This window comes from Callorhinchus milii, unplaced genomic scaffold (assembly GCF_018977255.1).
Source record: "Callorhinchus milii isolate IMCB2004 unplaced genomic scaffold, IMCB_Cmil_1.0 Scaffold2, whole genome shotgun sequence".
In the NCBI taxonomy this organism is placed as follows: domain Eukaryota; kingdom Metazoa; phylum Chordata; class Chondrichthyes; order Chimaeriformes; family Callorhinchidae; genus Callorhinchus; species Callorhinchus milii.
Window position 1 is genome coordinate 74,416,975 of NW_024704743.1, and position 14,862 is coordinate 74,431,836.

Here is a 14,862-nt window from a genome sequence, read left to right on the forward strand (position 1 = left end):
CCCATTTCTGTTACTCTAAACCATAACTTTCTTCTTCAGGTATAGATTAGGCTTCTGTAGATTTTTGTCATTTTGTTTTGAATTCAACATTTTCAGCATTTGCAGTGTTTCATTTTATTAAAAACTGACATGCAGAATTTGAGTGCATATTACCCATGAGGACACATGTTATAATCGCAATTTGAAAGAGTGATGATCAGTGTCGATATGTTCTATATTCCATTCATTTGGAGCAAAGAAATGCAGTTAATTTGTTTGCTTCAATTATGTTTTCACCCCATGTCTGTCGGTGTTTACAATGCTACATGTCTCACAGTGGTTTCTATTACCAGGTCAGGATGGCTGATCAGTTGGCTCCCTTCCTGGTGTCCCACTTCTCTGTCTCTTCTCAAGGACGCTGAGACCAAAATGCTGCAGGGTAAGGAAAGATCATTGTCATTTCTGCCTCTTGAAATTCCTTTATTTGTTTGGTCAGTCCCTAGCCTTTACATAGGAAGATTCAGCGGGGCAGAATGATAGACCATACTTGGGTCATTCGCCTAGTTGACGAAAAGTATGAGTCTTCATGCATGCCTGATTACTGATACTGTATTTAGATTGTATTGGACGTCTTCAACCATTTCCTCTGAACATTTCGGGTTGCTCTCTTATCTCATTTGTAGTTTGGCTTTGTCCCAGTTCAATACTGTGAACTGTAGTGTTCTTCTTCCCATAGAACCATACAATAACAGTTACAAAAAATTGCATTTGTTATAGTGCCTTTCATAGTCAGGAGGAAGCCCCAAGGTGCTGGACACTCGAGGGTTTGCACCTGAGCAGGGAATTGGATTAGGGAATGATGGGGACAAAGGGTGAGGTGGTGGGGAAGTTGGCTGAAGGCCCGGTCACAGAGGAACGTCTTGAGACGGACCTTCAAGGAGGTGAGGGAAGAGGCAAGGCAAAGGGACTCCAGGATGGAGTTCCAGAGAGTGGGGGCAGACAGGCTGAAGACTCAACCTCCGATGGTGCAGAGGGCAGAGTGTGGATGTGAAGCCTTCGAGTGGAGGGAGCGAGAAAGTTGGTAGAGTTTTAGAGGTCACAGTAGTAGGGTGGGGCAAGACTGTGGAGGGATTTAAGTGAGGACGAGGATCTTGAACTCAATCCCCTGGGAGTGAGGGATCAATGGAGCCAGGCCTGGTTGTCTTTAGTCTCCCAAGAGTAGAAGGACGATTAGGCTGCGGCAATGATGGAGCAGTAGGTTTTCCAGTAGGTGTAGTCCAACCAAATCTAGCAGTAGACCGTTACGTTGGATTTGAGCCAAGTGCATTCAACGGCATGCATCTGTAACTTGAAGGAGTGGAGGTGACTGGTGTGCCAACCATAGAAAAAACATACCAATCAACAACACAGTAAGAGATATCCAACACATTGTATTAGTGTTGTTGTTTGTTCTTCTAGTGAAGTCATCTTTGTGTGCCAGCCTGGCTCAGTTGGTAACATTCCCTCCTCTTGAGTCAGAAATCTGTGGGTTTAAACCCCATGTCTGGATAGACTGGGCTGACATTCCAGTGCAATGCTGAGATGTGTGCTTGGGGACCCCAGCAATGTCTCACTAACAGCCAATGACGTGAAAGACCAATTTTATCTGGAAGATTTTTGCCCTTCTACTCTTTTCGAATAATAATCCTTACATTTGGTATAGCTCTTCACATTGGGAGGATGTCCCAAAGCGCTGCACAAGATGGAGTGACTATATATACCAGCGCCTTGGGACGTCCTCCCGACGTGAAAGGCGCTCTATAAATGGAATCTTGTTGTTGTTGTTGTTATTTTGTGGGTGAACACAGCTGCCAATTTGAGCACAGCAATCTTCCACAAACAGTCGTGAAGTGAATGACCAGTTTTATTTGGGGGATTGTTGGTCACGACCAAGACAAACATCCTTCTCTTTTTGAATAGGGCAATGTTATCTTTAACGTCCACTAGAACAGGCAGCCAGGGTCTTGCTTTAATATCTCAATCAAAGGACAGATGCATGAGATCAGTCTTCTGACTCAGAGACAAGAGTGCTACAAACTGAGACAGGATGACATCTGTACCTACATTAATGCCTCACAAAGAACATTAGTATCTCTTGGAAGAGGGACAATACCAAAAATCCTTGCATTTAATATTGCGCCTTATCACATCTTCGAGGCGTCTCAAAGCACTTCACAGAATATACTGTAAAGTGAATTGACTGTATATTTTGTGGGCGAAACATGGCAGCCAATTGCACACACATGATGAATGTATGTAGACTTCATGGAGTTTCCAATTTCCATGGATTTCCCAGATTTCCCTTTTACAGCCTTCAGTGTCTTCTATGAATTTGTTTTGGAAAGCTCTGAATCAATCTACTTAAACCCTAAAATAAATCCTGTCGCTGAGATAAAGATAATGATCCTGTTGTCGATTTTAGTGCAGTGTTCCAAGTGCTAAAGTTCCCTGTGGGAAGGAACTAAATGCCTCCAAAAAAATCCAAACCTTTGGAATGCCTGGAACAGGAGACCAGGACACTTTGCAAAAAGGTAGCTGCATATCAGATTCACTTTGCAAAGTGAATGAGGCATTAAATGGTTCAGGTCCACTCTCAACCCAAGCCCTTTAACGCTTTTGGATTACTCTTATTAGGTTTTGAATAATAATGAATCAAATTTAGTCTGTAAATTCAAGCTAGGATGCTCACTCTTTAAAGTATGGCATTTTCGAATATGTTGAATTTGAATAAAGTGTGGAGAAAAGGGAAAAGAATGGACTTTATTTTGTATTTTGCAGGTGTCCAAAGTAAATGCATCAAAGAATATGTTTCAATATCCAATGGCAACAGGATCTGGACGCTAATATTCAGTCATGAAGTTGATAACAAAACTCCACTTGTTCTGATTCACGGATTTGGAGGAGGAGTTGGACTTTGGATCTTGAACTTCGATACACTTGTCCAACAACGTACTGTGTATGCCTTTGACCTTGTGGGATTTGGTCAAAGCAGTAGGCCACAGTTCAGCAATGATTCAGAACTGGCTGAAAAACAGTTTGTGCAGTCTATTGAGGAATGGAGAGCAAAAATGGGAGTGGAAAAAATGATTTTATTAGGACATAATTTTGGTGGCTATTTGGCTGCATCATACACAATTAACTACCCACTAAGGTAAGTCATGAGCATTTGGTAATGAAGAATTGAAGGAGTTATAATCCTTGCATTTTGATATTGCGCCTTATCACAACATCATGACGTCTCAAGGGGCTTCACAGGATATACTGTAAAGTGCTGTGACTGAGTGTATTTTATGAGCGAATTTGGCAGCCAATATGTGAACAGCAGCCATGCAATTTTTATTTGGCATTGTTGACTAGGACACTGGGTTATTCTGTTTTCAAATAGTTCCATGGGATCTTTAACACCCACCTAGAAAGGCAGACAGGACCTCAGTTTTAACGTCTCATCCGAAGGACAGCACCTTCCAAACAGTGCAGAACCCCCCCAGCACTGCATTGGAGTGTCAGGTCAGACTATATGGGTTCCAAGTCCCAATGCGGGGCTTGAACTCACAACCTCCGACTCAGAGGTGAGTCTAGACTAACGTATTAAATCAGAAGGAAGCGACAAGTTTAATTTATAGAGAAAATAATATCTATAGGGAGCATATTTCAAAGTTCAGGGAACCTGAACGTTGAAGGCATTGAATAGACCAGTGTGCTTCCCTTTATTAGTGACGTACCTTCGTTAGAATTTGGGGAATTTGGCCACTATCGGTTTCAAATCAAAGGAACCTATATAAAAAATCCTCATTGTGGGCAGGAAAACAAAATGCAATGTACAGATTTAATCAAAATTTACCTCCCAACGGAGGTTATCAAAATGCTCCGAGACGCTGCCTTGCATGAAGGACACTATTTACATGCAAGTTGTTGTTATACTTTAATTATGGTACCACAGGGTGTCATCACTTTTGTCTCCCCTCCTCCACACCAAATCAGCTTCCTGAACTGAGCTCCATAGTTCTGTTGGTTTGTTTTCTGCATCCACGATTGCAAGGCTCTTGAGATATAAAAAATGACTTGATGAGGAATTTCTCAAGGAGCTTGCAAACAGGTAGGTTCACCTCTGCCATAACATGTTGCTTTAAGTCCATAAAAGTAGACATTATGTTGGCGGTAAAAAAATGGCCAAGGGTCTGATTTCCTCATTATCAGGTTGCTGCTGATGTCACTTGCAGCACAGACGGCTTTTTGTATATGGACAGCAACCAGGAAGCCAGCTGATCAGTCACGACCATTCTTGAGAGCATTTTTTTGCACTAGAAATGCTTAAACAGTTTCAGTATATGCAGGAATCCGGCCAGTCTGCACCAAAACTGTGGAGCCTCAGGTTTGCTAGTGCTCCACATGGTCTTGATAGGCCTTGTCATGGTGGCTAGTAATTGCACAGTCCAAGTAATCCCATCTCTTAATATTCAGCTGTTTGTAGACAGGTAAAAAGATACTTCAGGGTTGAAAACGTGCTCCTCAGACAACTGGAGCTATGGAGCCTCGTAATGTAAACTGCTCTATTCTATTTGTCACACTGATTTGCAAGACATTGGCTCAGGTCAAATCCTTTCTATCCCACATTCGTGCCATGACCCACCCTGCCTTCCCCCACCTCCGCAATGTCGCCCCGTTCCGACATCACACCGCAGGCCGCCGAAACCCTCGTATACACCTTCATTACATCGAGGCTCGACTATGCAAACTCACTGCTTGTCGGCCTCCCCAACTCCTCCCTCCACAGGCTGCAGATCATCCAGAACTCTGCAGCCCGTGTCCTCTCCCACACCAGGCTCCGCGATTCTATCACCCCCATCCTTGCCAACTCCATTGGCTTCCCATCACACAGAGGATACAGTTCAAGATCTTGGTCCTCACCTTCAAAGCCCTCCATGGTCTTGCTCCCCCCACCTCTCCAAACCCCCTACCATCCTGTTCACTCCCTCCACTCAGCGGGCTCTGGCCTGTTTCACGACCCCCGGCTTGTTCGCCCAACTATCGGAGGGCGGGCCTTCCACCACTTTGCATCCATCCTCTGGAACTCCATCATGCAGTCCCTCCGTCTCGCCCCCTCCCTCGTCACCTTCAAAACCCTCCTCTTCGACCGTGCTTTCGATCTCCCTGCTTCCCCCCCTGCCCTCCCCCCACTCCCACCCCGACCCTCAGCTCTGTTCCGTAACTCTGTCTGTGCAGCACCTTGAGACGTCCTCCCAACATGAAAGGCGTTATACAAATGTAATTTTGTTGTTGCTGTATTGGAGCTGAGCTCTCGCTGACACTGATATAGAGGGATTTCCTCTATATGAGGTTACAATGCAATGCTCTTTGTGGGATTGAGGTCCCAATAATGTTACTGTTTGCCTGAGGATCACTTTTATAGTCCCGTTATCCCATAGTAAAGAATATAGTAAGGAACATGTCTGTTGTTGCTGTAAGATTGAACAGAAGTTGTGAATTTCTAGAGCTAATTCTTTGAGCGTGTACTGGGTTTAAATTAATCTTTTGTCTGGCTGAATTATAAACAGGCCTCTGCATATCAGATTTGGGTACTTACTGGGATATCACAAGATATTTTGTGTTTTGTTGGAGAAACCAAAGATAAACAGCTTTTCAGCTATGTGAACAATGATTCTTTGTTAACCTTCAATGTCGAATCAGTAGCTCAGTGGTTCGAGCACTTGCCTCGCAAGCGAGAGACCTGGGTTCTATTCCCGGCAGGGCAAAATGTTGGGCAAGTTTCCTTACTCCACACGCCTCTGTTTACCTAGCAGTAAGTAGGAACTTGGTTGTTAGTCAATTGACGGATTGCTTTTCCGATGATAATAAACCCTCAAAAAAAAATTTGGTCACTCAATCCACAACTGTTTGTGGGATATTGCTGTGCGCATTTGGCTGCCATGTTTCGCCCACAAAATATACAGTCAGTTCACGACCTTGCCCCTCCCTATTTCTGCGACATGCTGACCCTATATCAACCTGTCCGCTCACTCCACTCAGCAGGCTTTGGACTGCTCTACGTACTCCACCCAGCCCACCCCACTATCGGCAGTCGGGCCTTCAGCCTTTCTGGCCCAACCTATGGAACTCCATCCCACATTTCCTTCTCACCACTCTCTTCCTTCAAGGCGTGTCTCAAAACCCTCCTCTTCGACCGAACCTTTGGCCATCCTCCTAACTTCCCTGCCTTCCACCCTCCCCGATCCTTACCCCCAGCTTGGATCCAAATCCCTGACTGTCCAGCACCTTGGGAAGTCCTCCAACAAGAAAGGCGCCATACAAATATAATTTTGTATTGTATTGTAATGGCTAAAAGCGAGCCACCGGTGGTGGATTGGAGAGTACGCGGGACAAGCAGGAGGCTGGAGCCAGTTGAGTGGAGGCAGTGGATCGTGGATTGGGAAGTAAGCAGGTCGGTGAGGTAGGGAGAGCCAGGTCTTAACGGGATTTGAAAACAAGTCTGAAGATCTTGAAATCGATCCATTCGGTGATAGGGAGCCAGTGGAGCCTGGTGTGATGGGGGTTTGGAGTTCACTTGCAGGTGAGTATGCGGGAACTAGAGAAGGCCATTTGGCTTATTATTGCCCTCAACCTGTGGAAAAAGAACTATACACAATATAGGATAGAGGGGAGTGAAGGTTACATTACCTAACTTTTGCTAATATGGTACAGTATTATACAGCACTTCTGAAAAAATCAAATCACTCACTACTGTTTGTTATATAAAATTCACAGAGCAATTTAAAAAGGAAAGTTTATATTTAGCTGCTTACTTGTGTTTTGTGCAGGGTTAAACATCTAATATTAGAGGAACCATGGGGGTTTCAGTGCATGAGGAACAGGAACGACCAGTGCCCATCTGGATGAAAGTCCTGGGAGCGATGCTGAGTCCATTCAACCCATTGGCAGGTCTTAGGTTGGCTGGACCTTTTGGTAAGGATAACGTCATACAGTACTATGGTTGGATACCCAGTGATACCAGTTTAATTCAGTCAGTGTCCTCCTACCTGCACTCAAATGCTGAGCTCCAGGATTATGTTTTTGACACTGAGAGTTCCTCAGTGTAACCATTATAACGCTCTTCAGCATCTTATAACTGAAAAATGTTCATTTAGGATGTGGAGTGCCATGACAGGTGCAGTAGTTGAGGGTGCAGAATCTATCTTAGCGTTTAAAAGGAAGCTAGATAGATATCTAAAAAGAGCAATTTGCAGGGAGGGGTATGGGAAAACAACAGGAAAATAGGGCTGAATAAAATAATAATCCTTAGATGTGGTATAGCACTTCTCACATCAGGAGGGCCCTTAAAGCACTTCACAGGATTTACTGTAAAGTGTAGTGACTGGTTATTTTGTGGGTGAACATAGCATCCAATTTGTGCGCAGCAATGTCCCACAAACAGCCATGAAGTGAGTGACCAATCTTATTTGGTGGATTAATGGCCAGGATACCAGGAGGAACTCCTTTCAATAGCACCATGGTATCTTTAACAACCATGTGGACAGACGGATGCAGTCTTGGTTTAACGTCTCATCTGAAAGACGGTATTTCAGCCTCAGCACTGGAGTGTAGCTTAGAATATATGCGTTTCACGTCTCAACATGGGGACTGGACCCATAACCTTCTGACTCAGAGGCGAGAGTGCTACCAACTGAACCAAGTTGACATGATGGCAGCCAATGGATTACTTAAGAACTAGTACAGATAGGGTGGGTTTAATGGTGTTATAAATTTCTATGGCTCCATGTCAACACTAGATGATTTCTATTAGGTGGTTATCAGAACTTTATGAGGGCTGTACTGCTACAAGTACTATAACTATAGGGTGACCAAAAACTCATGATAACTACCCTATTATTTAAAAATATATATTTTAAGACTTATGAGACATTGTAATGGTATCATGACTTTTTGGTCACCCTGTATATTTGAAAGGCCTAATTTGGGGGATCTGGGTAGAGCTATTGTGCCAGTAGTCTGGAGGGAATGATTCCTTTCTCAAATGGCTCGAGAGCTCCTGAGTGATGTGCAGAAATGGAGAAACTAATTTTTAAATCGACATTCTTTTAGGGATAAAATATGTCTTATGTTGCTCACAGGGCCAGTTCTAATTCAGCGCTTAAGACCTGACCTCAAGCAAAAGTTTTCCTCGGTGTGCGATGATGAAACCACAGTCACAGAATACATTTATCACTGCAATGCACAAACCCCCAGGTGAGCACCCAAATAATAATAATAATCCTTTACATTTGATACAGCACTTTTCACATGGGAGGACGTCTCAAAGCACTTCACAGGATATACTGTAAAATGGAGTGGATGTATTTTGTAGACATCTTGTTTTTGCACCCTCTTTGCTTTTGATAATTTCATTATGTCAATTTTGAGGTCAAATTATAACCGTGAGTAACAGTGCTGCTAACTGCTAACTAGCAGGAGGTATTCACATTCAATGTTTGTGTTTATTAAACTAACATTGAAATTAAGGTGAAGGTGTTTGAGGTGAGCCTTTTTACCATCACCATCTGTTCCTTGTAAACATAAGAAAAGATGCAATACAGATTCACTTGGATGTTATCAGGAATAAAGGCTTTCAGCGAGACTTGAAAAGTTAGGTTTTTTTACCATTAGATCTGAGAAGGTCAAGCAGAGAATTGACTTGAGTCTTCGAAATTATGAAGAATTATGTTAGGATAAATACAGGACAGCTCTAATGCACCTTGTTGTAATGTGAGTTTGCTTATAAACCAATGGGGCTCTGAACCCTCACATTTTGTAACCTAATAATTAAAATTACGTATTGCACCCATGCCCGGCTACCACACCCCACACCGGCCTAATCCCCTATCCTTACCCCTCTATTCCCTTTCCTCAAATTTCCCCTTTGATGTATTTTGCTTCAACAGCAGCTTCAGTTTCTGTGCTGTAATATTCTGTGATTCTATGGAAGAATGATCATCATGAGTTTGATTACTCATAGAATCATAGAAGTTTACAGCACAGAAAGAGGCCATTCAGTCCATTGAGTCAGTACCAGCTCTCAGAGCAAGGTGTTCATTCAAACCCACTTCCCTGCCCCATCAATATACCCCTTCAAGCCTCTGTCCTTCATATACCGAGGAGTCCTGTAGCTCAGAGCACTTGCCTTGCAAGCGAGACACCTGGGTTCAATTTCAGACAGGGCGAAACCTTGGGCAAGTTTCCTTACTCCACACGCCTAATAATAATCCCTCCAAAAACAAAACAATAATAAATTGGTCATTTTCAATCCACAACTGTTTGTGGGACACTGCTGTGCGCAATTGGCTGCCGTGTTTCGCCCACAAATATATGGTCAATTCACTTTACGGCATATTCTGTGAAGTGCTTTGAGACGTCGAGAAGATGTGAAAAGCGCTATATCAAATGCAAGCATTATTATTATTATTATACGTATCTACTTTGCTCTTAAAACCCACAATGATTCTACTTCTACCGTCTTTTTTGGCAGTGTTTCACATCCTAACAACTTTGAATGAAAAATTTTGTCAAAACTCTCCTTTCACTCTTCTTGTAACTATCTTGTAAATTTGGCCTGTAATTCATCTTATAACCTTGGCACCTAGAATGAAAATAATTTTCCCTATTTACTCTGTCAAAACCCATCATAATTTTGTTCACCTCTATATTGGGTTCCTCCCATCTTTCTCTACTCCAGTGAAAATCGACCTAACTTCTCCAATCTCTGCTATAGTTATTACTGTGATGACTAAAACCAATTGCTAAATAAATTTGTTATTTCTTGGTTGAGCTGGTGAATGGAGCTGTCTCCATGAGGTGCTCTAGTTTAGTTATAATTTACATTACCAGAAAACTCTATCAAGCTGCTTTCAATAGTCATTATGGCCATTAGAAGAGCAATACACTACACAGGGTGCACGGTTGAGTGCATTGAATGGGGAAAAGGGAAAGCAGAGAGAAGATGGGAAGCAACTGAAAGAGTACTATAAAAGACTGTTTTGTTTTCCATGTTTTAGTGGGGAAACGGCTTTCAGAAACATGACCATACCTTATGGTTGGGCTAAACAGCCAATGCTTCAGAGGATTAATCAGATACAAGAGGACATTCCTATCACAGTCATTTATGGAGCTCGTTCTTCCATAGATGGCAACTCTGGAAACCAAATTAAAGCACTGAGACCTAACTCCCCTGTCAACATCATAGTAAGTAGCCAATATTCAATTACCTTTAAGGCACAGCTATGCTGTGTGGCTTTGTAAAGAGCTGAAGAAGCTTTTGGTGCTTAGTCTAGTGTCTTTAAGAAAAACTGTAAATGTCTACTACACATTCCATTAAATATAGCTTTATGTCTATTGTTTCTTTGAGTCACAAGGCAGTTGAAAGGCTAGAAGAAACAAACAATTCACTTGATAGTTGAACAAGAATATTAAAGTGTGTGGGGAGTCAGCAAAAAAATGGGATTAGATTAGATGACTCATGTAGAAAAAACACTGGCACAGACCTAATTGGCCGAATAGACTGTTTCTGCATTGTAACATTCTCTGATTCTACAGTAGGAGCCTCTCCAGCTGTCCTTTTCACTGCAGTGCTATGTGATAGCTCACTTGCTTTGCCAGGTTGCCACTGAAGGAAGCGCCACAGTCAACCACAACACAAGGTGCTACACATCGCCTAACATGCTTTCAACCCATATCTCTGACGGCAACACAAAGACAAAACTTTGTTCTACTGCTTGCAGACACACCAGTACTTCACACAGTCGTGAAGTCCATTGTGTATTTCATAACCCACTGCTTTTCCTTTTCTGTGCATCCTTCTGGATGACCTAGAAAGATTTTTACATTCTACTGATTGGCTAAACACTTTCAGAAACTGAATGTGTTTCTAAAAAGGGAAATGTAGTCACTTTTCCAGTCTTTGTTCAACAAAATATGATATAATTGTGCCCACATTGTCATCCAGAAACCACTTCAGCGGCATTACCTACCACTGGGGAAAGCAACTGTGACATAAACAGCATCTGTACGCAGGGCAATGAGACTTAACATGGGTCGAAGCCAAAGTTTCACAGTTCTGAGTGTGTACAGGGGCTTGCATGGGGGAAACAAAACGCTGCTTACATTGCACGTATTTTTTCTGATAGCCTCGCAACAGTGACAACAGCTAGAGCAAGTTTTAGATGCCAAAGTTAGTCTATGAAACTCTTTCCCGGTTAGTGCAAAATCTTAATTCTGGGAAGCATTCAACATTGTGTTACTTTAGTTCAGTTGCTAGCAATCATGCCTCTGGGTCAGGAGTCTTCTGTGTTCACCTACAAATAAACTTTGTAAATTGCTTGGAGACATTTCAACAGGATTCAGCGCTATATGAAACATGAGGATTACTGACTTTATTAATTCTCGGATTGGGGGAAAAAACAAGATAAGGTAGAAATGAAAGAAAACATCAGGGATATGGGGAAAAGACAAGTAAATGGGACTGAAAGGATTGCTCTTTAAAGGAGCCAGCACAGACACTGGGCCAAGTGCCTTTTTTGTGCGGTAAATTTCCATGGTTCTACTTACAGAAGACAGGTTTGAGGAGATTGAAAGCTTTTGAACCAAATGTACTGGATTATTCATCAAACTGTATGTAAAATTAAACCATCAAATAATTCCAGTTTTTGTTATCAGTAGTAACAACTTTGTGTTTGATTTACTCTGCTTCACAGGTCATTCGCGGTGCTGGTCATTATGTGCATGCTGATCAACCTGAAGACTTCAATCAAAAAGTAGTGGACATCTGCAGTACTGTAGACTAACTGTGTTCTCACCTCAAAAAGTAATAAATGTAGCTAGACTACCTTCATTTAGCCCTAAGAAATCATTCTTCTGAAGGATTCTGTTTTAAACTAACAATTGAGAAGACTTATTAAGTCAATATCTATCATCTCTTGTTCAATATTTTAGAGCTTTATGCTATTTCTAGATTTTATTTTTGATTTACCACAAACGTTTTTGACTATTTTAATATGTGCAATATTAATATCTATATAATTATCAGCTGTTAATGGCTACATGTGTATATTCTTTGGATTTGTTTGTGGGTTCAGTCATCAGCAACAGTCATTTTTAATTGAAAATACTTATTCCGTTTTTAAGAATATTGCCACTAAATTGTTCACTAAGAGATTTTTCTGACGTCTTATTTATTTGCAATAGTCTTATCTTGCTGAAATTGATCTTTTCGAGCTTTGGCTCAGTAGCATCAGCAGCGATCTGAGAAGAAACTTAGGGTGTCTTTCGTTTTGTTTTGCAACTCACAATTTAGTGATATTTTAGCACAGCTAAATCATTCAAATCCCATTGTTTCTAAATCTGTCTTCACATACAAGACAGGTACTCGAGATATGTGAAACGGGATGGTTCAGCGTTTCTATCAAGGAGGCATTTTCTAAAAGAAAATAGTCTCCTTAGTTTATCTGAAGAGGGTTTTAATTCTGCTGCTTTCGTATTTTGCTCTGCAACTACTAGTTCTGTTTCTGGCTTAGTTTTTGAGCAGGGTTTCCTGTTAAAATAAGGTCACCTTTCCTTGGCATTTCTTAACTCTACTATGCCAAAAACTTCTAACACGAAACAGAAAACTGCTTTCTGGTTAGATTATTGTTTTATACGATGGGGTTTATAACACGCCAAATACTAAAACTAGTGAAAATTGAAGTATTATTATTATAATAATAATTCTTGCATTTGATATGATGCCTTTCACATTGGAAGGACATCTCAAAGCGCTTCACAGGATTCACTGTAAAGTGTAGTGACTGTATTTTTGTAAGCAACACCCGGAAACCAATTTGTGCAATATTACAGCAATATCCTATAAACGGGGATAAAGATTGAATTTTTAAAAATGCTAGATTTGGTGAAAGAAAGAATAGAAAAAATATCAGCATCTCTTTGGATGTGTACATTTTTCCGCTTGTATCTTGCTTGGTTGTGCTGCTCCTTGTTTAAATCATCTAAATGTGTATTCTGTTTCCAATCATAGAAAAAGTCCCAGTAGGTTAGTTGAAAAGCATGCCAAAAACTTGTGCTGCACGAAATGTGCTTTATAGCTGTTTAACTTCTCTATGGGCTACTCTACACTATGTTAGATCGTAGCTCATCACACTGTATTTTAGTCTAATTCATTCTTTCCTAGGATTCCATAACGCAAAACTTGCTACCTCCCTAAGTCTTCCCTTCCATCTACAATCTACAAGCTTTTAAACTCAATCTTGGTGCCATCTACCCAACATTGCTTGTTTTATCTCACATTCTTCCCAACCCTTTAATCATGGTTGTATCTTGTATTATGTGCCAAGCTACCTAAATAAAAATAAAGTATTAGAAAAGCAAAGTTGAGATTCCAGAGAAGCATGGGGAGCAAAGGTTAAATGGGGATTACTGGAGTTATTTGACTATTGTTGTACATTTCTTAGTAAAATCCTTATTCTTATAGATTTGACAGGACATCTTTTCAATAAAATTGATATGCTTAAGTGTTATATTCTTTTACAGTAATAGCGATAAACATTTGTAATATGTTGAATTGTTAATTTCTGCAGAAAATAATGTATTTATATTTAATAGCTGAAGCTTTGCAGATGAAAGCCACTACATCCCATTGAAAGCCAGTGCAGAACTGATATAATTTCACTCAATACTAGCGTGTCTGTCAATACTAATATATGTAATCTTCACAATACAGTACTTTGGAGTCATTCCTTTGTTTCATACTTAGAATTGTTTGAGTGAATGCAGGTACGGTTCAAAAAGCTGGCACTTTATTGTTAAAATGTACATTTCTTTTTAAGTGATATGTACTCTAGATTTGTTAATATTGGCACAATATTGCACAAACCCATTAGATTGTGAAATCCAAGATTACTCTACAATCTATTTAAGGAATGACAAAGTCTACGCCCATAGATAACTAATGCAATAAGCAGGGCGAAAAACAAAATAGTAAGAAAATTGTTCCTGGGATGTTGGTAGAATCAATTTTGCACCTTTTAATACACTGAGTTTTTATATGACTATTGTGACATTGCTGCTAATAAACTTTGTGTGTGCTTCTATGTTGCCTTTCGTTATTGCAATCCCTGGAAATGGTTCTTACAGTGTGTCATTGAATTAGTTTCTGTAAGTGTGACCCTCATCGATGGCCTGATTACAAGGAATATTCTTGATGTGAACAGGACATTTAAATGATCTTGTGGTCTCAGCCCCAGTTGGGCTTATAGTTAGATACACACAACAACAACTTGTGCTTATGTAGCGCTTTCTGCGAACGATAGTGTGTCTCGGAGCGCTAAGGAAGAGGACACAAACTAGAGAAAGAAATTTTATAAGAGGTGTGGGGTTGTCCACAAAAGATGTTTGTATTTCTACTCTTGCCCCCCACAATAAAAAAAAGCACTTTAAAAATCAGGCCCATGATCCGTTATATTAATTTGGCAAATAGCATGACTGGAATTGAGAATACTTCTCAACTTACTGTACAATTTTTATACTTTACTGACTACCCCAGTACAATAAAATTAATTTAAATTCTGTATTTTTGCTTGTGAACTTTTCTTTTTTTAAAAATAAACCCCTCCCAAATAACTTCAGAAGAGATTTGCCGAAATAAATACCTGTGTTATTATAGTGATAATAATTGCATTTGATATAGCCTCTTATTAACTCATTGAAATGTTTCAAAATACTTAACAGCATTTTTATTGTAACATGTAGTGTATTTGTAGGTGAATGCATAGGTATTACAAAGAAGGTAACATAAAACCGATGGGTAGA

At 40.7% G+C, this 14,862-nt stretch overlaps 1 protein-coding gene across 1 annotated transcript; it reads left to right on the forward strand.

Moving 5' to 3' along the window:
• Positions 1 to 279: 279 nt before the first annotated feature.
• abhd5a (abhydrolase domain containing 5a) lies at positions 280 to 12,782 on the forward strand. The gene is given in 7 exon segments (XM_007900897.2): positions 280 to 418; positions 2,797 to 3,169; positions 6,834 to 6,868; positions 6,871 to 6,978; positions 8,145 to 8,259; positions 10,062 to 10,248; positions 11,757 to 12,782. Coding segments are annotated over 7 exon segments (1,047 nt in total). The 3' UTR covers positions 11,847 to 12,782.
• The last annotated feature ends 2,080 nt before the right edge of the window (positions 12,783 to 14,862 follow it).